This window comes from Dendrobium catenatum, unplaced genomic scaffold (assembly GCF_001605985.2).
Source record: "Dendrobium catenatum unplaced genomic scaffold, ASM160598v2 fragScaff_scaffold_1632, whole genome shotgun sequence".
Taxonomy (NCBI): domain Eukaryota; kingdom Viridiplantae; phylum Streptophyta; class Magnoliopsida; order Asparagales; family Orchidaceae; genus Dendrobium; species Dendrobium catenatum.
Window position 1 is genome coordinate 1,424,421 of NW_021320094.1, and position 23,625 is coordinate 1,448,045.

A 23,625-nucleotide genomic window follows, 5' to 3' on the forward strand; every position below is an offset into this window, starting at 1 on the left:
ATATGTATATATTTTTAATTACAAAATAACAATTAAAAAATTCTCCTAAAAGATTTTTTTAATAACTAAAACATTTTTTGCTTAATGTTTAGTTAAAACATAGTTCCTTAATTTAATATTTAATGATATTTGATAATAAATATTTAATTATTTACATATTGTATAATTTAATAAAATTCTTAAACATATATTCTGAATTAAATAATAAATTTTGTTATATTTAATATATCCTAAAACAGTTATCTAAAATAAAATATAAATTTTAGGCTTTTATATCAAAATATTGCTTTAAAAATTAATAAAAAGCAGTCTAAATGAAGCCTTAATTGACCTAAATAATAATAATAATAATAATAATAATAATAATAATAATAATAATAATAATAATAATAATAATAATAATAATAATAATAATAATAATAATAATAATAATAATAAAATAGAGCTCTCATTCTGATTAAGTAGTACTTATTGAAGGGGCAACGTCAATGATACGTGAGTGATCTCATTCTATGCTTTTTATTTTTGCAGGACAGAGATACATCAACCTACAATGCGACTACAAAAGAAAATATCTCAGCAACAATTTTTCTAGTTGCTTTCTATGACAAATAAGGCTTCGTTTGGAACGGTTTTTTTACTGTTTTTTAAAATTGAGTTTTAGTACAAAATTTTTTAATTTTGTATTAAAACTCCGTTTTAGAAAGCAGTAAAAAAACCGTCTCAAACGAAGCCTAAATTAATAAAAAAAATCGGACGGGGTCACCATAAACCAATGGCTCCGATACTAATATAAAAAATACAAAATCCCATAAAAAATAAAATTAAAATCTTCAATATCAAATAATTTTTGGCTTAAAGATTGAAATTTTATTAAAAACTTTAAAATTAATTGCACCAATGAAATAAATATGACTGAAATAATTTTATTTTCATACAATAAATAAATAAAAAAATAAATTTAATAATTTTTTTTTATTACGAACAACCACTGAACCATATGTAAATTAGTAAATTACAACGGTTCTATATTCCTAAGCGCTACATGATTAGCAGTGCCTTATTATTCATAACGTATATGGCGTTGACCACTTGACCCTTCAAAACTCAAAAGCTAGCTTTGAAATTACACATAGCTTAGTATTTTCTCTACATATTTCATATTAATATTATATCATTAGAGAATAATATCCGTTGAAATTTTTGAAGAAATTAAAAAAAAGATCTTTGGGACGCATTTCTGGGACAAAATCTTTGTAGAATTTGATATTTCTAAATGAAAAAAATAGGTAACTTTAGTAGCTAAATTACAACGGAGGGTTTATGCATTTTTGTAGTGCTGCAAAAGTTTGTAATCTTCTGTTTACGGCAATTACAGACACACAGAAGCGCGATAGAAGGATGAGGGAGAAGTAGGAGAGAGAAAGTTTGAGTTTGTGTGCAACAGTGGAAAATGGTCAGAGCACAGAGAAAAAGAGGTGGCTGTGAGTGTTATTTTTTTCTTCGATCTCTACTTGTTGCCCTAAATCGCCGAAGTTCTGCGGTGCAAGGTGAGCCAGTGACTTGGATTTGAACGAAAGCTCTGCTTTCTTTCCTTCTTCTTGATAGATTGGTTTCTGAAAGTTGGATTGTTAAATATGATGCTAGATGTTTCTTTTTCTTTCTTAAATTTGGATGAGGATTTCATAAATCAAGTAAGATTTCATTTATTCATTGGAATCGATGGGAGTTAGTGGGGCTTCTTGATTTTCTGTGGTTGAATTGCAATCACAGGTTGAGCGGAAGGGGTTTTTTTTGGTTCGATTGATGGTCTTTCTCAACTGATTGCTCTTCTTCATGCTCTAGGTTTATCTATCTCCATATTTTCCTAAAATCATATTCTGTGCTGGTTAGATTGCCAAGTTTGTCATGTTTGATCCGAAACTGCAGTTTCTGGTACAGTTCCCACTCGTTTGTATCAGTTTTTGTTAGGTGATGCGTGGGCTACTAAGCACCTTAGAGTTTTTTCGATTTTGTTCCTGTATTGGTTTCCTTTGTTTCTCATTCAGGTTCCCAAAATCCTTTCCATGCTTAGTTCATGTAGCTCCTGAAACGAAGGAATGAAAGAATTTTCTTTTGCTATTGTAATTACATTATAATACAGCCATGTATGCTCAGTTCTAATTAAAATTCTCCAACTTTTTCTTTTGCAAACCAGAATCTACATTCATCTTACTTAAAATGCACATTCTAGCAGCTCAATGATTGCACAACAAGCACAAGGTTTTAGAGTTATTTGTTAGGTCTGTAGCAGTTGAATGTTATTATTTCTGTAGAATTTGTGAATCAAAGCGATTGAATTATAAATGCATTATACACAGTACTTCAAATCTGTTCAGATAAGCATATATAAATACCATCTCTCAAATTTACAACTCAGATACTTTTGTTTCTTTATGAAGAAGATATCTTAAAACTCTTCATTATTGTTTTGATTACTGTATAAGAAACAATGTCTATTACCAAAGCACAAAAAGGATCTAGATTTTGTTGCTTCAGTTTTATTAACTTTCTACTGAATCTTATGATTAGATATCAAGTTTAGATGAGGATAACTGTTTCTTTCTCTAAAGGAGCCTTCAATTTGTTCTTTAGTCTATCTTGTATCTGCCATAATCATGGCATTATATGTTTGAACTGTGCCTTATACCCATCTGATTGTTATGCAGGTATTTTGCTTGGCATCTGAAAAATTGTTTTTCATTTCCCAATCTTTCGCATGATTGTTTCTTTTTTCTGGGTGGGCCCCTTGTGCCATGGGCGTCGTCAAGATTAGGCGCCAGGGGCCTGGGAAAGATAATCATGTTCAACATTTTCCTTTGAACTATATGCTAGATGAGATTGAGCAAGATGATAGATTTCCATCTGGGAAAGATCATAGTGACGATCCTGATGATTCTGAACTGTCTGATGCTGGCTATGAGTATGCCTTGGTCAATGATCAGACCTCCAATATTCCTTATGAACTTTATGAACTTCCAAATTTGAAGGAGATTCTCTGTCTGGAAACTTGGAATTTGTATTTAACTGAAGAAGAAAGGTTCCATCTAGCTGCTTATCTTCCAGATATGGACCAGGAAACATTTGAGCTTACAATGATAGAATTGCTTAGTGGTGCAAATATTTTTTTTGGAAGCCCCTTGGAAATGCTCTTTCATAGACTTAAAGGTGGATTTTATTCGTTGCAAGTGACTCAACTTAGAGAAGGATTGAGATTCTTACAGGAAAGAGGATATCACCATTCTTTGAGATCTTATCATGAGAGTATATCTCAGAAGTTTGTGGAGATGAGAAAGGCCTGGAGAAATTGCCAACCAAATACTAGTGTTGAGGAACGAGTTCAAATTTGGAAGAATAAGAAAAAACAAAAGCCTGCGTTTTTGGTTGACCTCAATGCGTCTCCCCATGACGGGGAGCTTTCATGTAGGGGTGTTAAAAAGGTTATGGGACTTCCGGCACTGAGAAAGACAACATTTATGAATGAAGAGGCTATCACTCATATTCCTGCAGTGGATTGGAACATCGCGACATTGAACAACAGGACAAAGGCTAAGGGTGTATTGAAAATAAAGACACCTGAGATTAGCTCATTACCAAAGCAAGTTCTTCTATCATTGCCTACAGAGTCTTTGGAACCATTTAGGCGGCCACCAAAAGGTGTACTTAAGATAAAGCCTAAAGTCTATCACACTAGTGTTGCAGAAAGACCAAGGACAACTGCAGTTTCTCCTGATCAGGGTTTACCTAGCATATTTGGTGTTCACGCATCTAAACTCTCTCCTTCACATTCTGCTTCCCAGTGGCAAGAGGAGAACCTAACTAAGAAGTTAAACTATGTGCATAAGTTGGTCAGAGCAGGAAGTGTTTATAGAGAATCTCCAACACATGAGCTTACTAAAGATCAACAAAGTGAGGTTACTGTAAATATTGGTTCTAGACTATTTGATAATGCACAAATTTCCCTGAGAAAGATGAAACCGGTAAAAGACATGAAAATGCCCTCTGATGACTCTAGTGATTTTAGAGAGTGCTTTGATGGTCAGCTAAAGGGTGATCCCTGGCGAACCTCTTCTGGCTTACACCAATCAGCTCCTGATACTAACCAAAGGAAGCTAATGCTATTTCATACCAATGTGTCCGAAGCAGTATCAAGGAACTTGATTATTGCAGATGATTATAAGATTTTTCCAACAAATCCTGACCATTCAGAGCATCAGTATAGGGATAAAAAGGATGGTGAGGGTGTTGAAAAAAGCCACATGTTTCCCATAACATACAAGAGAAAAAAACCACATACGAAGCTTAGTGCTCTTCAGAACCAAAAAAAGCCATCCATGGTAGCTAGCATGGAACCTGCAGTTCCAGTTGGAGCCAATTTTAATCAAATGGAGAAAACTAAGGCTATAAAAATAAGAGTGAAGGGCTGGAACGAGTTCAACTCTAAGTACAAACAAGGGATGCTGGATGGTCAGCATCATGGTTCTCCTTCCACCTAGGTGACACTTTTGTGATGATAATGGTGCATATTTGATGGTTCACAGGTATTTTATGCTTCCAGTGGATCATTTAAGTGGCCATAAGGGATGCCTGATAAGTTACACCATGAAAACTTCTCAGGCACTGCTTTGATGGTTTCCATGTGTACAAATGTGGTGGAAAGAAAGTTTTGTGTGCAATTAAACCTGGAATTTAGTCTTTCGATTATAGCTGGTGGTCAGATCTAATATTGTTATATGATTATATACGTATACAAATACCTAGTAAATTCATCCATTTGTCTTAAATGATCTGTATTTTTTGTTCTATTTTATTATCCTGGATTAGATAGTAGCGGGGACTGATTTTTGCCTTTCTCTTGCTCAATTCTTACTTGTTTGACAAGCTGGTCCCGCGAAAGACATAATCTGTTGTACATCTAAATCAAAGCTTCATGATTTTACTGGTGATCATCTTATATTCAACACTTCAATGTCGAGGATCTTAACTAACTTTTAAATTTTCCTATGTCATTAATATTTATAAATCTAATAAACTAAATTGACAATTTGAGATGCAGTATATCATTCAGGTGGGATCTTGCATTATGCTGCTCCTGTAAGTACATATATGTGAATCTTTTGCTAGATTTATTGGCACTTAATTTTGTGCTCAATATTGAAGTCAAGAAAGGGGACAATTTATAATTACGATACAATTTTATTAGTTTATTTTTGTAGGCAATTTTGAATTATATGCTTAATTCAATTCAGTTGATTCATTCTTCATACCATCATATTTACTATCCAAGAAGTTTAAGCAGTTCAACTAGCCTCCATCTAATTCTACTGCCCTTTTTAATGCCTTTCTTTATAGTACTGTGACTTTCAAATTTTTGTGGGTGCATTTCCTCTTTATGATCTGTTTTGTAGCTAAAATACGTTAGTGGAAATGAACTCTATCAAAAATCTGGGGCAAAATTGATGAAAGCTTGGTAGTATGTGTTAATTGGGAATGTAATTTGTGTGTATTGATTATAGTTTTTGTTTCCTTGTTCATTTCAAATGTAAAAGAACATGGTTATGATTTTGACTCCTGTATGAATGGGATATATGTTATCCAGTATTTTAATGATTTATCATATCTAACTAATTACTGAATGATTTCAATTACAATGTCCATTGCTAATTATTGCACCTTGCTATTTCCTCATTGTGTTGTTGTTATTATGCGCTTTACCTGTCTATATTATGTTGTTTTCCTTCTTGCTACGCTGCATGTTCTTAGTTACATTGCTTTTCGTTTATACTTTCTGCTACCTTTATTTCTTGTTGGATTATTGTTACCCCCTTATGCCTTATGCTGTTTCAACACGGCTACATACATACTTTTCCTGCTATTTTCATTGTACCGGCCTTCTGTTTCATGCCTCTGATATGCTGTCAACTTTGTTGATTTCATACTAATTTCTTTAATTATTTTGTGCCGCTTTGCTTTTCTTCTACGCTACTGTTGCAAAATTCATGATAGAACACTCGCTATTTGCTATAGATACTGTGATTGAGTCCTTTTGCCGTTTGATGTTTTGAAAAAAAGTTCTTATTTTTGTCCAAATCCTTGAGCAAATTTGGAAGTGGAATTTATGGAAGATTTTTTTTGCCAGTGGAATTCAAAGGGGTAGATTGTAACTTGTTATTTTTTTAGTAAATTTCTATAGATCTGTTTAGTTTTTATTTTGAGTTATTTGAAACTAATAAATAAGAAATTATGGGAAAATATTTTTATTCATTATGAAAAGTATTGTTATCACAATATTATTGTATTGGCAAGCTCATTGGCATCTTTAATTCTTATATAAACCATTCCATCCCTATCAACTCACAAATCTCATTAATCTCATTGGCCATGGCCCTATATTTTGATAACGCCCCTTTTTACAATCATCTTTTGCTACTCCAGGCAATAAAATTTACCCATACATACGGGCAATTCTTGTATGTTGACCTCTTATGCATTTAAAGCATGCACCGTAAGCATCAATTTAGGCTTCAATCTCTCTTTGCATTGTTTTTTTTTTTTTGAAAGAAGATGCCCTTCTTGAGACAATCTTTTAAATATTGTTGAATTCGATAGGTAGCCTGTAGGTGTTCTTTCTTGGGAGAGTGGATAAATTGACTCACTAAGCTCATGACAAAGGCTATATTTGGTTGGGTGTGATGTGAGTTGATTAATTTTCTTACTAACGGCCTCATTGCCTTTTTTGAATTTTGTCTTAGGATCTATTTGTGTATCCACAAGTCTACACCCACTCATCTTGATCTCATTGTGAAAATCTAAGATGTATTTTGCTTGGTTATTGTTGCGTCCTGGAATGTTTGCGGCGATAGAGAAATACAAAATTTAACGTTCTAGTTTTATATGAAGTTCCAACAGATGAATAGATAAACAATTGGGGGGTAGCGTTCATAAGAGACACCAGAGTTTTTACGTGGAAACCCCTAAAATGAGGGAAAAACTACGGGGTATTGCCTAGTTTGAATGACTCCTCTAGTATTTGCATTTGATTACAAATGAGGCCCTTCCTTGGGGAAGGCCTTGGCTCGATGTAGAAATATACATCATATAGAGTGCATTACATGGTGGGAGTTAGAAGAATCAATGTTGATATGTTAGTTTGGTCAGCAGGACCATAGTCAACGAGCGATGTAGGTCGGAAGGACCATAGTTGAACGACAGTGGTTGGAAGGACCGTAGTCGGGCAATGTGGGTTGGAAAGATCATAGTTGGCTAACGACTGAGGTCAGAAAGACCGTAGTCGGGTGACGCCGGTCGGGGAGACTGTAGTCTGGAGATGTTAGTTGACGGGCTACGAATGTTAGCGAGACTTTAGTCGGCAAACGACAGAGGTCGAAAAGACTATAGTTGGCATGCGTCAATGGTCAGTAAGACCATAGTTGGGCGACGGAGGTTAGAAAGACCTTAGTCGGGTGATGGTGGTCAGAAGGACCGTAGTTGGGCGACGGAGGTTGAAAAGACCATAGTGAGGGGATAGGGATCGGAAAGACTGTAGTTAGGAGACGGAGGTCGGAAGGACCACAGTCGACGGGCGACGATGGTCTGAAAAGCCGTTGTCAGGCGACGAAGGTCGGAAGGATTGTAGTCGGCGGGTAATTGTGGTCAGAAAGATCGTTGTCGGTGGGCGGCGGTGGTTAGAAAGACTGTTGTTTAGCGACGGAGGTCAGAAGGACTGTAGTCGGCGGTCGACAGTGGCCAGAAAGATCGTAGTTGAGTGACGGAGGTCGGGGAGACCTTAGTCTGGAGATGGTAGTTAAAGAGACAATAGTCGACGGACAATGGAGGCCGGAGAGATCGTAGTCGGCAGGCGACGAAGGTCGGAAGGACTGTAGTCGATGGACGACGATGGTTAGAAAGGCCGTTGTCAGGTAATGAAGGTTGGAAGAGCTGTAGTAGCCTAGTAGGCAGGCGACTGTGGTCAGGAAGACCGTTGTCGGCAGACGACGGTGGTTAGCACGACCCTTGTCCGACGGTGGTTAAAAAGATCATAGTCAGGTGACGGAGGTCGGAAAGACCATAGTTGGATGAAGGTGGTTGGTAGGATCATAATTGGCGGGTGACAGAGGTTAAAAAGATCGTAGTCGGCGACGGTGGCAGGAGGAAATTCGGGACAATCGGTGGCCGGGTGTAAGTACGGCTACAATTGGTGGTTGAGCGGAAGTCCGGAGACAGTCGTTGGCCAGACGGTGGTTGAGGAGGAACTTGGTGGAAAGAGAGATCTTAGATTCCTTTTCCTCTCCTCTCTTCTTTCCCTTCTTCTCCTCCTTCCTCCTTGCTTCCTCCCCCTTCATGTGAAGAATGAAGGGCTATCTATAGTTTTTGGGGAATTTATGACTGGTAGATAGGGAGAAGATTAATGGAAAGTTGGGAGTGTTTTGAATGGATGGCCGATATTGACTCGCTTGATTGTGGATCATTTATTGAGTATTTGAGTGTCTTAATGATATCAGAATTTGGCGATCTTGGGCTTGTTGGATTCGTCTTGTCAAGCCACTCGATTCTACTATAAACACTTCATATTTGAAAATCGTTTGGTTATCCAATTTATGGTTTGAACCTTTCAAATGGGCTTCGGGTTTTCAATTTGGACCCATTTGGGCTCGAATTTGTTCTCAATGTCGAAGGCCACATTTTTCGAGACGTTTAGCTCGAATATAAGTTTGCTGAAATCGGAGTTCTGATGGTCCCGTATTTAATTTTGGAAGTTTCCAACTCAAATTTGCCTCGAGATTCGTGCCTGATCATGATTAATTTTTGATGATATATCAGTTATCATATGCCCTTTCTTGATCTTGCAACCTTCATTCTAGGAAAATACTTAATATCTCCTAGGCTTTTGATCTCAATGTCGAAGGCCACAATTTTCCTGACTCAATTCTTCTCAGCCACATCATTGCTTATTAATATAATATCATATGCATGAACTATCTAAATAGTTACGTTATGTTCTTCTTAGTGCTTTATGAACATAATGTGATCAATTTGGGCTTGATTGTAGCCTTGGTTGTTCACAGCTCAAGTGAATTTCTTAAATCACGCACATGACGATGTTATTTGAGACAATAAAGAGTTTTTACACACTTACAAGCCAAAATTTTCTCTGAATCTTGGAGGCGAATTCATAAAACTATATTCCTATGTATCTCTATTGAGAAAGGCACACTTGACATCATGTTACTGGAAGACCAATCAAAATAAATGAATGTCTCAAATCATGCACTTGAATATTATTTGAGACTATAAAGATTTTCTTTTTAGCCAACACACTTCTGATCCGAGCCAAAATTTTCTCTGAGACTCGGAAGCGGATCTGTACAACTTTCTTCTTCCAGGTCTCTATTGAGGAAGACACTCTTGATCATGTTGTTGCAAAGGCCAATCAAGATTAATTGCAATTTAAAATAAGATTCTAATTGAGTTAAGTTTTGCCATTATTGCAAATGTCTATGTGTAATCAATGCCATAAAGTTGTAAATCCATTGGTCACCAAACAAGCCTTGCATCTCTTAAGAGAGTTCCATTAGAGTTGTATTCATGGTGGACACCCATTTACACCCAATTATTATTTTTCCATTTGGTAGATTTATCACTTCTCGAGTCTTATTCTTCTTAAGTTGATCTGGAGATGAAGTTCTCAATGGTGTAGGGACTAGTCGAGGTCATGGGGAAGTGAGAATGGGACTCATAAGAAGTCTTTGATGATGTCGAGACGATTCTGAGCTAGGAACACTGTTGCTGAGAGATTTTAGGATTCATGGAGAGCCCGAGGCGTCATGGGAAATTCTTTAGTGCTACCTGCGGAGGGCTAGAGAGTCGGGAAGTTTAGCTCAAGAGCCAAAGAGCTAAGGAGGCTGAGAGCCAGATATCTTGAGAAGACTCATGGAGATCAAGAGATGAGCCGGCCGGCTTTGAAACAAGGAAAGACCTTTGACTGCATAATAATTATATTGTCTTGATAATGCTACTCCCTGAATGTGGTGTCGTAGAAGATCTCCATATCTCGTTACTTCTTCATTTGGAGTTATGAAGAATTAGATGTGATTGACATATTGTAATTATATGTAGTCATGTCATAGCACATACTCTAATTGAACTATCATATTGTATAAAAGGAAGTTTGATGGGACAATATAAGAGATAGATTGTCATTGAGAGTCTGTTGGAGAGGAGTGGCTATTGGGCCTTGAGTCTTAAGGATTTGAGAGAGCTAAAGATAGTGGGACGGATCTAAGTAGGAGCTTCTTCCTCCTTGTATGTTTACTAAGCTTTTTCTCCTTTAATGGAATGATGGGTTTAGTTTCTTTCTCCACACTGAATCCAAAGTTACCCGGTTCAATCCATGCATCTTTCCTTGCAGTGATGGCTTGTAGATTAGGTTTTGTGTATTAGAGCGCCTAGGTTCGAAGATAACCATAACCCCTAGGTGTATAATGTTAATGAAGAGTCGTTAAAAAAATCGGAAGAATCATTATTCACCTTAGAAGAAATTTAATAAGACAAGGAGAAGAAAATATGTCAACCAACTAAGGAGAAAACCCCAACAACTTGGCAAATCAAGTTACACAATTCCAATAATAGATGATTGTGACTACAAAAATGTTAAGCAAGCAATTCCTAATGCAAACATTGGACCAAGATCAAGAAAGTAGAAGAAGATCACTCCCAGTTCCTGATGAAGAACTCGTGGCCAAGAATTTGAGACACTAATGAGGGACCTGGAAGGAAAGAAGATGATTCCGAAAATGATGACATTGAGGTTTCTTTCTAGAGAAGGCATCAACATTTAAGGTAGAGAAGAATATTTACATCTCTTCCTTTTATGGAGACATTAATGAAAATAAGTTGGATGCTTGAGTAGGCTAGTTGGTGACCTAATTCAATCTCTATGGGTATGCTTCCCAAGAAAAGTTTTGCTTTGCAAGACTAGCTCACCAAGCACAATTTGACTTTGTGGAATGCCCATCTTCATTATGGACATCAAAGTATTTCTCGGACGCAGTTCAATGAGTTGCTATGCCAATACTTCTTTCCCTTGGAATACTAAAAAGAAAGATGACAAAGTGGCATGAGTTGCACTATCTACAAGATTAAACTTTGCAAGATTGAACCTTGAAGTTCAAGAGACAATCTCTGATGATTGGAGCATTGTTACAAGATATATCTGTATTGACAAATTAGTATATTGTAGGGTTGCATTACATCTCCCATGTGTTCCTTCCTTACCAGTCAAAAATCTTAGTCAAGCTACCATTCTTAATATCACGATCGAGAAAAAAATAAGACCAAGACTAAAAAAGCCTTTTATTGAGAAGAACGAGGAAACCAAGATTGTCGAGAAAAAGAAATGGAATTGAAGTGGTTCTTACTAGGGTAACTCTACAAATTGTTCTTCTAAATCACTGCCAAATCTTAGACCACAAAAATAGATATATTAGAAACATCATCGTAAATTATTTCTAGGGAAGTTTAAGAAATATGTGAAATGGAAGAAGGGGGCTACCATTTTATTAAAGGTGAGGCATCTTCTCCATTAACATTCTCCCTGCAGCTTTGTATGCAGTTGCATTATCAGTAACAACCTGTACTTCTAAGGCATCTCCCACTTCCTCCATAACTTCATCCAATATTTCAAACAATAACTGTGCATCCTTTACAAAACTTGAAGCATCCACTAATTTTAGAAAAACTGTTCCATATGGATTGTTGACCAATAAATTAATAATATTTTTATGTTGAATATCTGACCAACCATCTGACATTATTGACACTCCTATCTCAATCCAAGTCTTCTTAACATCATCCACCATTTTTGAAGTTGTCTTGACCTCCCCATTCAGCATCCAAGTCCTCACCTCATACATGCTTGGAAGTTATAGTCCTCTTCCATAGCTTCCAATAGATCGTAACATATTGATCCATGACGGACTCCTAACAACATTAAATGGAATCACATTTTCATTGATGAATATGACGATATCCAAACAAACTATGTTCCTGAGTTCTTTTGTAGCAGTAGGAGGCTGAATATCATGAGTATTTATGTTTTCCTCGTCATCAATATTTATCATAAATCTATCCATGGGCCCCCGACTGCCTCGGTCAGAAGAAACTAGATGGCTTATACTACTGGAACCAAGTAATTGAAGAGGTCATTAATGACATCTTCAACTTGGGGAGTAATAAGAAAAATATGATATTATCAAGTTTAGTCAAGTGACTTGAGCTTAAGACAATTCATTATCCTCTTGATTGAATTAAAAAAAAGACTTAGAGATGCAAATCAATAAATAATGTTGTTGTCACGACCCGGCTCAGATACGCAAACTAATGAAGCGGGAACTGACAATCGAACGATTAAGACAATTACTACTCTGATAGGTCGGTTCCTCCGATTTGGGCCTAATCCGAACCGACCCAAGTGGGTCGGGTATACCAGAGGTGGTGCAAACCGCCTCTCCTTGCCGCCTAAGAAGGCCCACCGCCTCTTGCTTGCTAAATTGGGGACCAATGGGAATTTATTTTCTAAATTAAATGCAAATATGGAAGGTATGGAATATTTAAATTATTATTTGTATTAGGAAAGGGAGAGGGGGGCGGTGGAGAGGCCTTTAAATAGAGATGAGGGGGGAAGGGGGAAAGGCATGCTTAGATTTGTGTTCTCTTGGAGTCTCTTGGAGTTTTGGCCTCTAGACCAAGCATCTAGAGATTTGGAGAGAACGATCCTCCTCTCGAATAGAGGATCACTTATATCTTTGCTTTTGTTCTTTGCTTTGAGTTTTCTATAAAGTTCTACAATGCTTTTCTTGTCCGATCTTGGTTTTTGCCGCTGTTTTGATCTAATTTGTGTTAGGGTTGCTTGCGAACTCAAGTAAATCCGATAGGATTACTTGCGAACTCAAGTATTTCTTATCAAATTGGTATCAGAGCATCGTCTTGGGACCAATGGTTTTTGAAATTTCTGAATTTCAGCAGTGTGTTCTCATTTGGAGGACCAAAAAAAAAAAACTCTTGCAAGGAAGATGGCTGGAAAGAAGGTAGAAGTTTTGGAAGGAGAATTTGGACAACTCAAGAATGATTTGGAAGGAAGATTTTTTGATTTTCAAAATCAGATTTCTACCAACAACGAAAAGATGGAAGGGAAGTTCGTAATCATGGATGAGATGTTAAAAAAATTACTCGAAGTAAAGACCACCCCGGCGACATCTGAAGCACAGAGGACTAACGACGACCATGGAAGAAAGGGAAACCCTAACCGTTTTTCCGAGACCGTGGGGGAAGAAGAAGGCATGCCTCCTCTAGACCACTTTCTAGAGAGGAGATAAGCACCGGATTTAATAGAAGGGCTGAATTTTCGGGAAGGAGAGAAGAATACTTGATGAGGACATCGTCAGTGATTTCGACACATGTACCACCGGAGATCGACGGCCACGATCAGGAGTTTATATTTTGAGTCATTTTATGTAGTAGTTTATTTTATTTTTCAGTTTTACTGTTTTACCCTTATGGATGATCATTTGATATTATAGCCCCGAGGGCATTTATGTCTTTTAGTTTTAGTTTCGTTTGACCTATTTATAGGAGGCCTCATGCATTGTTTGAGGATGATTATTGATGAATGAAAATTTCTCTCTTGTTGATCTCTTTGTGAGTTCATGAAATTTCCCAAGATCTCTTTGTGAGTTCTTGAGGAGATAGTATTGTGGATCTCTTTGTGAGTTCCATTGGAGAAGGTACCCAAGGTTTGATTGCTCCGGATTTTCCCGATCCTCAAAAACCCCTCTTCCCCTTCTCTCCCTAGCCGAATTTCTTTCCCCCCCCCCAAATTTCCCCCACCGGCCACCCATGCCGATCCCGCCACCAGCGGCTCTGCCAGTCTCCCCGGCCGGCTGTCGTCCCGCCGGTTCCAGGCCACCAACCTTATCGCCAGCCCCTTGGATCCTCCCTCTTGTTTGAATTTCAATTTTCTCTTGATTAATTCACTTTTCTAATTAGATTCTCTCCAATTAAGAATGTCAATTAAGAGGATTAAAGCTTATTTTGAAATTCAAATTTTGTTTCCCTCTCCTATTAAACCTATTTGGGAAGTTACTTAAAATATAATCAAATCTGAAATTAAATTTCAGATTTGATTAGATTTTTATTTACTTAACCTTGGGCCCCACTTAACTCCTAAACTTCTCTCCCCTCCCCCATATGGCCGGCCCCTTTAATGGGCTCTTCTCTCTCCCAAATTACATTAAAAGCTCCACCAAATCAACCCCTAATTATCTTCACAATTAACGCCCCTTGCCATTATTGGATTAATTTGAAATTTCAAATTAATCTCCCTCCAAAACCACTTGAAGCTGAAATTAAATTCAGTTTTCTAAATTCCTCCCTCTCCCCTAGCTCACGGCTAAGCCCTCCTCTCTCCAAACCGCCACCTCCACTTTTTTCCTCCCATCATTGCTTGGCCGAGTTCCACCAAGAGAAGATTCTCCTACCGCCAAATACATCCACACCGCATGGACATCTCATAGTCATGAATGGCCGATCCGGAGCGTGATTACGACATTTCATACGATCATCAAGTTGACATTGACGTCATCCGATCGCCGTTCTTTGACGTTGGATTCGGCTCTGACCACACCGTTGAGGATTACTTGAATCGGATTCTTCCCCACCTTGTGGACATCCTAGACGAGCAACTTCTAGCGGACGAGTGGATCATCAACGGCCGAACACCTTCTTCTCCAAATCCGGCTTCCTCCCCGGCGGCTAGGCTCCTCGGCATTACTTGTCTAATAGTGGCATCATTGAGTTTGTGCGCCATCCTCTTCCTTTAACCGAGTGAATCCAAGAGTGAAAGTGAGGGACTTCGAGGTGAAGGATCTATATCTTAAGCCTTAGATTTTGTTAAGAGCCATTTGCTTTATTACTTATTGGATTAATTTTGTTTGTTTCATGTTGCTTCTGAATGTAATTGATTGACGTTGCTTAGTTTCCATGGAAATTTCTTGCGATCTATATTGAAAAGCATTTGTTTAAAATTAGCAACGCAAGTTCACAAGGATTAATTTCTAACAAGCAATTCTTGCATCGTATCACATCAATACTACTACGACAATGCTGAATTTGAAAGAGGAAGAAGGGAATCCGATACAGAAGGCAGGTATGACCGCCAGAGGGAAGATCAGAACAACTGGGGAGCACGTCCTACTCACAGCTTTGGAGGTTATGGTGGATGCCGAGGCGATCCAAAGGTGAGGAAACTAAAGATGCCTGTCTTCGAGAGAGTGGACGGCCATGGCTGGATTTACAAGGTCGAACGTTACTTCACCGTCAATGGGCTAATCGAGGAAGAGAAGTTAACAGCGGTTGGAATATGTTTGAAAGGAAAGGCGTTAGCATGGTACCAATGGAGAGACAGAAGGGAACTCATTTGGACTTGGAGGGAATTGAAAGAAAGCTTACTCGAATGTTTCCAAACTGATAGGGAAGGAGACTTCTATGAGCAATTCTTTGCTTTAACACAAGAGGGAACTATGGCAGACTATGAAGATAGATTCGAGTACTTAGCCAGCAGATTGGACCGCCTCTCAGAAATAGTACTAGAAGGAAACTGGATGAAGGGACTGAAAACCAGAGATCCGAGCAGTAGTAAGAGTCTTGGAACTAAGAACCCTGGGAAAAGCCATGGAATTAGCACAACGGATAAAAGATCAAAAGAAGATGGAGAGAGTAGCTAAGTGAAACAACTCAGGAGGATCTTATAAGATGACGACCACCGTCTTACCACCCAAAGGACCAGCACTAGGGAGTCTGAAGGTAGCACCCAAGGAAAAAGCTAGTGGAGGTGGAAGTGGGGGAAATTTCAAAAGGTTAACGGAAAAAGAAATACAAGAGAAAATAGCTAAGGGGCTGTGTTTGAGGTGCGACGAGAAGTACATGCTAGGGCATAGGTGCAAGGATCGATTTCTTCAAGTTCTCACCATCTGTGATGACGAGGAAACTGAAGGGGGAGGTGGAAGCGAGCTAGAAACCGAGGAAGAAAAGGAAATGCATTTAGATGTTGCAGAAGTATCCCTAAACTCAGTAGTGGGGTTTACACCAAATCACACTAGATAGTGGGGCCACCCACAATTTCATATCCACCCAGATTGTCGACATGCTGGGAATGAGGTTAGTAGACACAGGCGGCTACGGGGTAATGTTGGGCACGGGAAAAGTGGAGATGGGAAGAGGAGTTTGTAAGGGTGTAGTTCTAACTATACAGGGACTACAGGTTAAGGAGGATTTCCTTCCTTTGGAATTGGAAGCACTGATGTCATATTAGGGATGAAGTGGGTACAAACCTTGGGGAAAATCAAGGTCAATTGGGGAGCTCTACGGATGGAAGTAGTGGTGGAAGGACAAAGGACGGTAATCCAGGGCGAAGCCGGGCTATCATGATCTGGAGTATCTCTCAAATCCATGCTAAGAAGCATACAACAGGCAGGGGGAGGATATTGGGTAGAGATGCAACGTTTGGAAGGGATCATTGTGGGGGAAGAAGGAGAAATCCCTCTCGCTATACAACCCATCATACAACAATTCAAATAAATTTTCCAACCACCTCAAGGTCTTCCACCCACCAGAGATCAAGAGCATGCAATTGTTCTGAAGGAAGGAGTATCACCAGTTAGTGTCCGCCCCTACCGGTACCCCCACATTCAGAAAGACGAAATTGAGAAGCTCATCAAGGAGATGTTGGAAGCAGGCATCATAAGGTTTAGTGTAAGTCCTTTTTCTACTCCTGTTCTGTTGGTAAAAAAAAAAGATGGGAGATGGAGGTTCTGTGTGGATTATCGGGTGCTAAACAAAGAGATGGTATCAGATAAGTTCCCTATCCCAGTGATCGATGAATTACTAGATGAGCTACATGGAGCCAAGGTGTTTTCCAAAATGGATTTAAAATCAGGCTACCATCAATTCTGAATGAAGGAGGAAGATATTAAGAAGACAACTTTTCGAACACACGAAGGGCATTACGAATTCTTAGTAATGCCATTTGGGCTTACAAATACCCTTGCAACCTTCCAGTCATTAATGAATCGAATATTCAAGCCACATCTCAAAAAAATTGTCATAGTCTTCTTTGACGACATACTGGTGTACAACCAAAACACGAAAGAGCATTCTGAGCACTTAAAGGTAGTATTTGAAATACTATAGAAACATCACCTCAAGGAAAACCTAAAAAAATGCAGCTTCTCGCAACCAAAGGTAGAGTACCTAGGGCACATGGTCTCTCAAGAGGGGATAGAAGTTAAGTCTACCAAAATTGAAGCTATCCAAAAATGGCCTATACCAAGGAACTTAAGAGAACTTAGGGAGTTCCTAAGACTCACAGTCTACTACCGGAGGTTTGTCAAAGGATACAGTACCATAGCAAAGCCCATAACCGAGCAACTAAAGAAGGACAGCTTCTTGTGGGGAGAAGAGGCAACATGGGCCTTTGAGAAACTAAAGGAAGCTATGGCGACGGTACCGGTGTTAGCTCTTCTCGATTTTAGCTAGATATTTGTAGTGGAGACCGATGCATCCGGGTATGGTTTGGGACCTGTCCTCATGTAAAGCCACAGGCCTATAACATATTTCAGCCAAACCCTATCAACCAGAGCACGACTAAAGTCAGTATATGAAAGAGAGTTAATGGCAATTGTTCTGGCCATCCAGAAATGGCGACCTTACCTCTTAGGAAGGCACTTCATCGTAAGAACAGATCATAAGAGTTTAAAATATTTACTTGAGCAAAGAATGGTGACCGAGGAACATCAGAGGTGGTTATCCAAACTCCTTGGCTACGACTTCGAGATCCAATATAAGCCAGGTTTGGAAAATAAAGATGCAGACACTCTATCAAGATGTGTAGGGGAATTACAAGGGATAGCAATCTTAATACCACTAATAATGGATTGGGAGGCAGCCAAGAAAGAAAGTTTGAAGGATGAAGGAATAAGACAGATCCAAGAAGATTTGGTGCGAGATCCATGCAGCCATCACGGATACTCACTTGAGGGAAGAAGACTTTTACATCAAGGGAAATTTGTACACCCAAAGTCTTCTGTCCATATTCCAAATCTGCTACAAGAAGTCCACGGGAGTGCAGTAGGAGGCCACTCAGGAGTACAAAAAACATATCGAAGGTTAGCCACCGAATTATATTAGAAAGGGATGCACAAAGAAGTAGAGGACATGGTCACCAGATGTGAGATATGCCAGCGAAACAAGTACCTGGCAATGGCTCCAGGAGGACTGCTACAGCCCTTGGCACTTCCAAACAAGGTTTGGGAGGAAGTGTCTATGAACTTTATAGATGGTCTACCTCGATCTGAAGGGTTCATAATAATCATGGTAGTGGTAGACAGACTCAGTAAGTACACACACTTCATTCCTCTTCGGCACCCCTACACCGCTACAATAGTGGCAACCATTTTCATCAGGGAGATAGTCAGATTACATGGGATACCAGAGGCCATAGTACCAGATATAGACAAAGTATTTTTCAGCCATTTCTGGAGAGAACTGTTCAGGCTACAAGGAACACTTCTCAAACGGAGCACTGCCTACCACCCACAGACAGATGGCCAAACCAAAGTAGTTAACAGAAGCTTGGAGACCTATTTGACTAACGTGGATGTACCTACTCCTGTCTCATGCAACAACCATGCTGAGAAGAGGTTCACTCATTTTTATTGAAGCTGAAAGTTTTGTTGATAAGATACAACCAAGCCCTCTAATTGATAATTTTAGAGGTCTTGATAGTGACAATTGAAATAAAGAAGGGCAACTCGGTGTAGAGAGGAAATATGCAAATGCTACCAAAGGAAGGTCCTAACTATGGCTCTAAGCATGCAAGGTTAAATGATTCTATAGAGCCAAAGAATAACCAATTAGCTCTTCAGAAATATCGAGGTTTCTGGAGAAATGTTGCTCTATCTTGGAGAACAAATATTTGGGGATCAAGCCTCATAACCTAATGCCTTGCATGTGCATTGTAAATATATGAATGAGCTCCTCAAGTATATTATATTGGTAAAGAAGTAATGAAATTTGAGGCTGAATTTTCACGTTCTTCCAAGCTTTCAATTCAGCCGCGGGTTAAAGGAAGTTGCTCTTGGTCGTTATGTCAAGGACTATAGGACAAGCTTTCACGTCCCATGTTCATATCAGACGCTAGAATATTATTAGGATACTGAAAACTATCTTGTGCTTTGTGCTATTCATGCTTCAAGGATACTACCTTGTGACAAAGTGAAGACAAAGAAATCTAATAGTATATCAGTCGACCCAACTACTGAGGCATTAGCTTTGGATGCAGGATCTTTTGTTTGCCATGCAATATTCCCCAATGTTATTGCTACCAATAACCTGCAAATGTTGTATGAAAATGCATTGCTAAACAACGCCATCAGATCCACAACACTTGTGTAAGCGGACATAAGGCGTCTCTCAAGCTTAAAAAAAAATATGCGCAAACTTTAATGACAATCACTTAGCGCAAATAATTATATTTAAATATTTAAAAGTTCCCCCTCATGCATTAAAATATAATTACCCGCATGGGCCCCGACGACCATGTTGTGTGCACATATGTGACGTCTGAGAATGATGCGTGGGTCAAGAAATGAACCTAAGTTCGAGCCTGAGCTCTCTATGTGAATATATAAGTGTCGACATGACTCGAACTATCAAATAAATATACAGTTGCAACATCGATCAGGATCTTTGTTTTATACATTCATATTAGGCATTGAAGGCTTATTACAAGGATAATACACTAATAAAAATATAAAGTCGACAACTAACCTGATCTTCTGTTGGCAAGTAGAAAGAGTCGACAAGATCCAACTTGATAAAGTAATTTTGATCACTTGTTCTAGAGGCCTAATAAAACTTGTTTGGGTCATCATTGAGCGTCATCACACTTATTCATCATGTGGGGTTAGTTTAGCAGAGTGATTATCATGCTCAAACCATTTTGGGATCTTGAGTATAGTTCAAAATACCCATGATGAATACCTACAAGCTTAAGTCAAACACTAAACCATTTCTTCTATTAGATGATTAGCTTATGTAAATTGTAATTAAAGTAATATAGGCTGCCGTATTGTACTTTCTTTAATACACTTGTCATATTTACTTCTATACCAATGAGACCTAAGGTCTATATATATGATGTACGCTAGATCTCTCAGGCAAGGAATAATATTTTCTCTGTTCCTATTCAAAGCTCTGCTCCTGTCTTCTCTGTCTCATCTGTCTTCTTCTTTGCTCATCTTGATCTCCTTCAAGAACTTAAATGAAGGTTCAAGATTTCAACATGGTATCAGAGCAGGTGTGAAGAGAGCCTGGATTCGCTAGATCTCAATGGCGGGATCGACAACATCTGGAGTTGGTAACCAGTCCGATTACGTCGTGGGAAATACTGCAAGCATCTCATATGCTCTCAAGTTTGTGGTATCTAACCTCAAGAACATCGTGCCGACTCAACTCTCCATAGATAATTATTCTCTATGGCGTTCGCAAATAGTGAAGCTCGTTCGGGCAAATGAGTTCGAAAATTTTTTGGATGCATATGTCCCTCCTCCACCCCGTCAGCGTGCGCAATCAACGGATTCTACCGCTCTCACCTCAAATCCTGACTATGATCAATGAATTTTGACGGATTAGAAGTTCTATCATGCCGCCGTGATTTGTTCAACGATCTCATCATCGATATTACCTTACATCATTAATCTCGAATCCACCTCTGCGATTTGGGAAACCCTTGAACAACGATTCCAGGCATCCAATCGACTGTGTAATTCAGCTCAAGAACGAGCTACACAATATTTCCATGAAATCCGATACAATGACGCAATAGCTATCAAATATCAAGACTCTAGTAGATCAAGTAGCAGGCGCCGGATCAAACATTGATACCGAAGATATTGTGCTGTACACTCTCAATGGCCTCCCACCGGCTTACCAAGCATTCAAAACATCCATCAAAACAATGCTTCAACCTATCAGTCTTGATAATCTTTATTCACTTCTTCTTAGTGAAGAAGTCAATGTAGCGTCTGAAGCTGCTCGAGCGGTCTCCTCCGTGGATCCAAACACTGCCTGTTCTCCTACAGAGGCAGAGGAAGAAGGAATCGCGGAAAGAATCCGCAAAATGTACACAACACCACTCGATCGTCTTCCACCTCTACAGTCATATGTCAAATATGCAATAAAAAGGGACATGTCACGTTTGCCTGTTGGCATCGCCTGAACATCCAATACACTCCTCAATCATCCCCTACGCCTAACTGAACTCTGGTTGCCAACGCTGACAACAACTCCACAAACTGGTATCTTGATTATGGCGTGTCGTCTCATATTACCAACTCTCTTGATAATCTCAGCATATCAACTCCCTATAATGGCTCGGACGATGTTACCGTGGGCGACGGCAGATCGGTGCCAATAGGACATTCAGGTGTTGGTATTCTACCAACACCCACTCATAAGCTTAATCTCTCATCTCTCCTTCATATTCCTGACCTACATTTCAATTTACTATTTATTTCTCAATTAACTAAATATAACAACATTTTGATTTCATTTGACCCTTGTGGATTCAATTTTAAGGATTTGAAGACCAATCAAGTTCTTCTTCAAGGGCCATGTAGCTACGGCTTGTACCCACTGCACCACCTGACACTGTCTTCTTCCAAATCTGCACTCGCTGCCACCGACATCCCTACTACTACATGGCACGCAAGATTGGGTCATCCGCATACAAGGACTCTTGAAACCATAGCAAAAACCAACCCCTCTCTAAAAATTTCTACCTCCAATTTTAATTGTCATTCTTGTAAAGCCTCAAAGGGGCACAAACTTGTCTTCGAAAATTCTAAGAATTGCAGTAATTCATTTTTAGAACTGATTCATTTTGATGTTTGAGGTCCCTTCCCCGTGATTTCAAATCAAGGTTTTCAATACTATGTTCTTTTTATTGATGATTTTTCATGTTTTTCATGGGTTTTTCCTATGTCACATAAATCTGAAGTTACTGACATCTTTATTAATTTCAAAACGCATGTTAAAAAACTCACATCTCATTACATCAAATGTATAAACAAATACTTAAATCATAAATTCTGTCAATTCCTCCAAACTCCAGGTATCAAACACCATATATCCCGTCCTTATACCCCTGAACAAAATGGATTGGCGGAGCGCAAGCATTGGCATATCATTGAAACAACCAGAACACTATTACTTCAAGCATCTGTTCCTCATCGATTCTGGCCAGATGCGGCTCTGACCGCTACATATCTTATTAATAGGATGTCCTCTGCCACTACAGATGATATATCTCCATATGAAATCTTGTTTCATCGTAAGCCAGACTACTCCCTCCTGCGCACATTTGGATGTCAATATTTTCCCTTACAACCATCCCATCTTCATCACAAACTTCAATCCAAATCTTTTCCCTGCGTATTTCTTGGTTACTCCGACGCTTACAAAGGTTATAAATGCCTGCACCTTGCCTCCAACAAAGTCTACATGTCTCGCAATGTCACCTTCGACGAGCCGTCTTTTCCATTTGCTAAAACCACCACTTCATCGAAGACATCTTCAAAACATACTCCACCATTCTTTCTAACCTCCATTTCCACCTCACTCTCGGCTCCACAGCAATTACCTCAGCAACCCAATCATACTGCTATCATGTCAGACTCTGAACCTTCTCTTATCAATCCAGAGCAGCATACAAACAATAGTGTATCTAGTTCACCTTCCACGGATAACATACCACATTCCACACAAATCATACCTCAGACTCATACTCATCCCATGATTACAAGACTGAAAACTGGATCTCTAAAACCTAGACAAATACTTAATCTGCTACACAAACAAGCCATTCAAGATTACGTCACTGATCCCACCTCCTATAGTGAAGCATCCATACACTTAGAATGGAGAAAGGCTATGGTACTTGAGTTCTTTGCCTTACAAAGACAAGGCACATGGACGCTTGTTCCACCACCACCTAATGCCTTGATACTAGGATGCAAGTGGACACCGAACAAAATGACACACATACGGCTCGGTGGCAGCTCACAAAGCACGCTTGGTTGCCTTGGGAAATCATCAAGAATATGACATCGACTATCTCGAAATATTCAGCCCCGTTGCCAAACTTCCCACCATTCGTATTCTACTAACAATTGCTTTATATTATGATTGGCAGGTACAACAGCTTGATGTCGCCAACGCCTTTCTTCATGGCACGCTCTCGGAGACTGTCTACATGACACAACCCTAAGGTTTTGAAGATTCTACTAATCCTGCTAATGTTTGCCTCATCAACAAAGCAATTAATGGACTTAAATAGGCGCCGATACAATGGTATAACACTTTCACCTCATATCTTGTTTCGCTTGGGTTTTTTCACAGCAAATCAGATCCCTCGCTGCTTATCAAAAATCACTCCAACGACAAAATCTTCCTGCTTATGTACGTCGACGACAT

The 23,625-nt window shown here is 39.0% G+C and overlaps 1 protein-coding gene across 2 annotated transcripts; it reads left to right on the forward strand.

Moving 5' to 3' along the window:
* Positions 1 to 1,127: 1,127 nt before the first annotated feature.
* Positions 1,128 to 5,000, forward strand: LOC110099064. 2 transcript variants are annotated; one of them, XM_028701046.1, is made up of 3 exons: positions 1,128 to 1,289; positions 1,379 to 1,550; positions 2,709 to 5,000. In XM_028701046.1, the coding sequence occupies exon 3, from the start codon at positions 2,796 to 2,798 to the stop codon at positions 4,533 to 4,535; it is 1,740 nt and encodes a 579-aa protein (XP_028556879.1). In that variant the 5' UTR covers positions 1,128 to 1,289; positions 1,379 to 1,550; positions 2,709 to 2,795; the 3' UTR covers positions 4,536 to 5,000. The 2 variants fall into 2 exon arrangements, with proteins under 2 accessions (XP_028556879.1, XP_020681747.1); XM_020826088.2 differs by lacking the exon at positions 1,128 to 1,289 and having other exon boundaries at positions 1,301 to 1,550.
* The last annotated feature ends 18,625 nt before the right edge of the window (positions 5,001 to 23,625 follow it).

What these genes read in the sequence shown, in the direction of transcription:
- LOC110099064 (XM_028701046.1), top strand. Translation starts at nt 2,796, where the DNA reads ATGGGCGTCGTCAAGATTAGGCGCCAGGGGCCTGGGAAAGATAATCAT.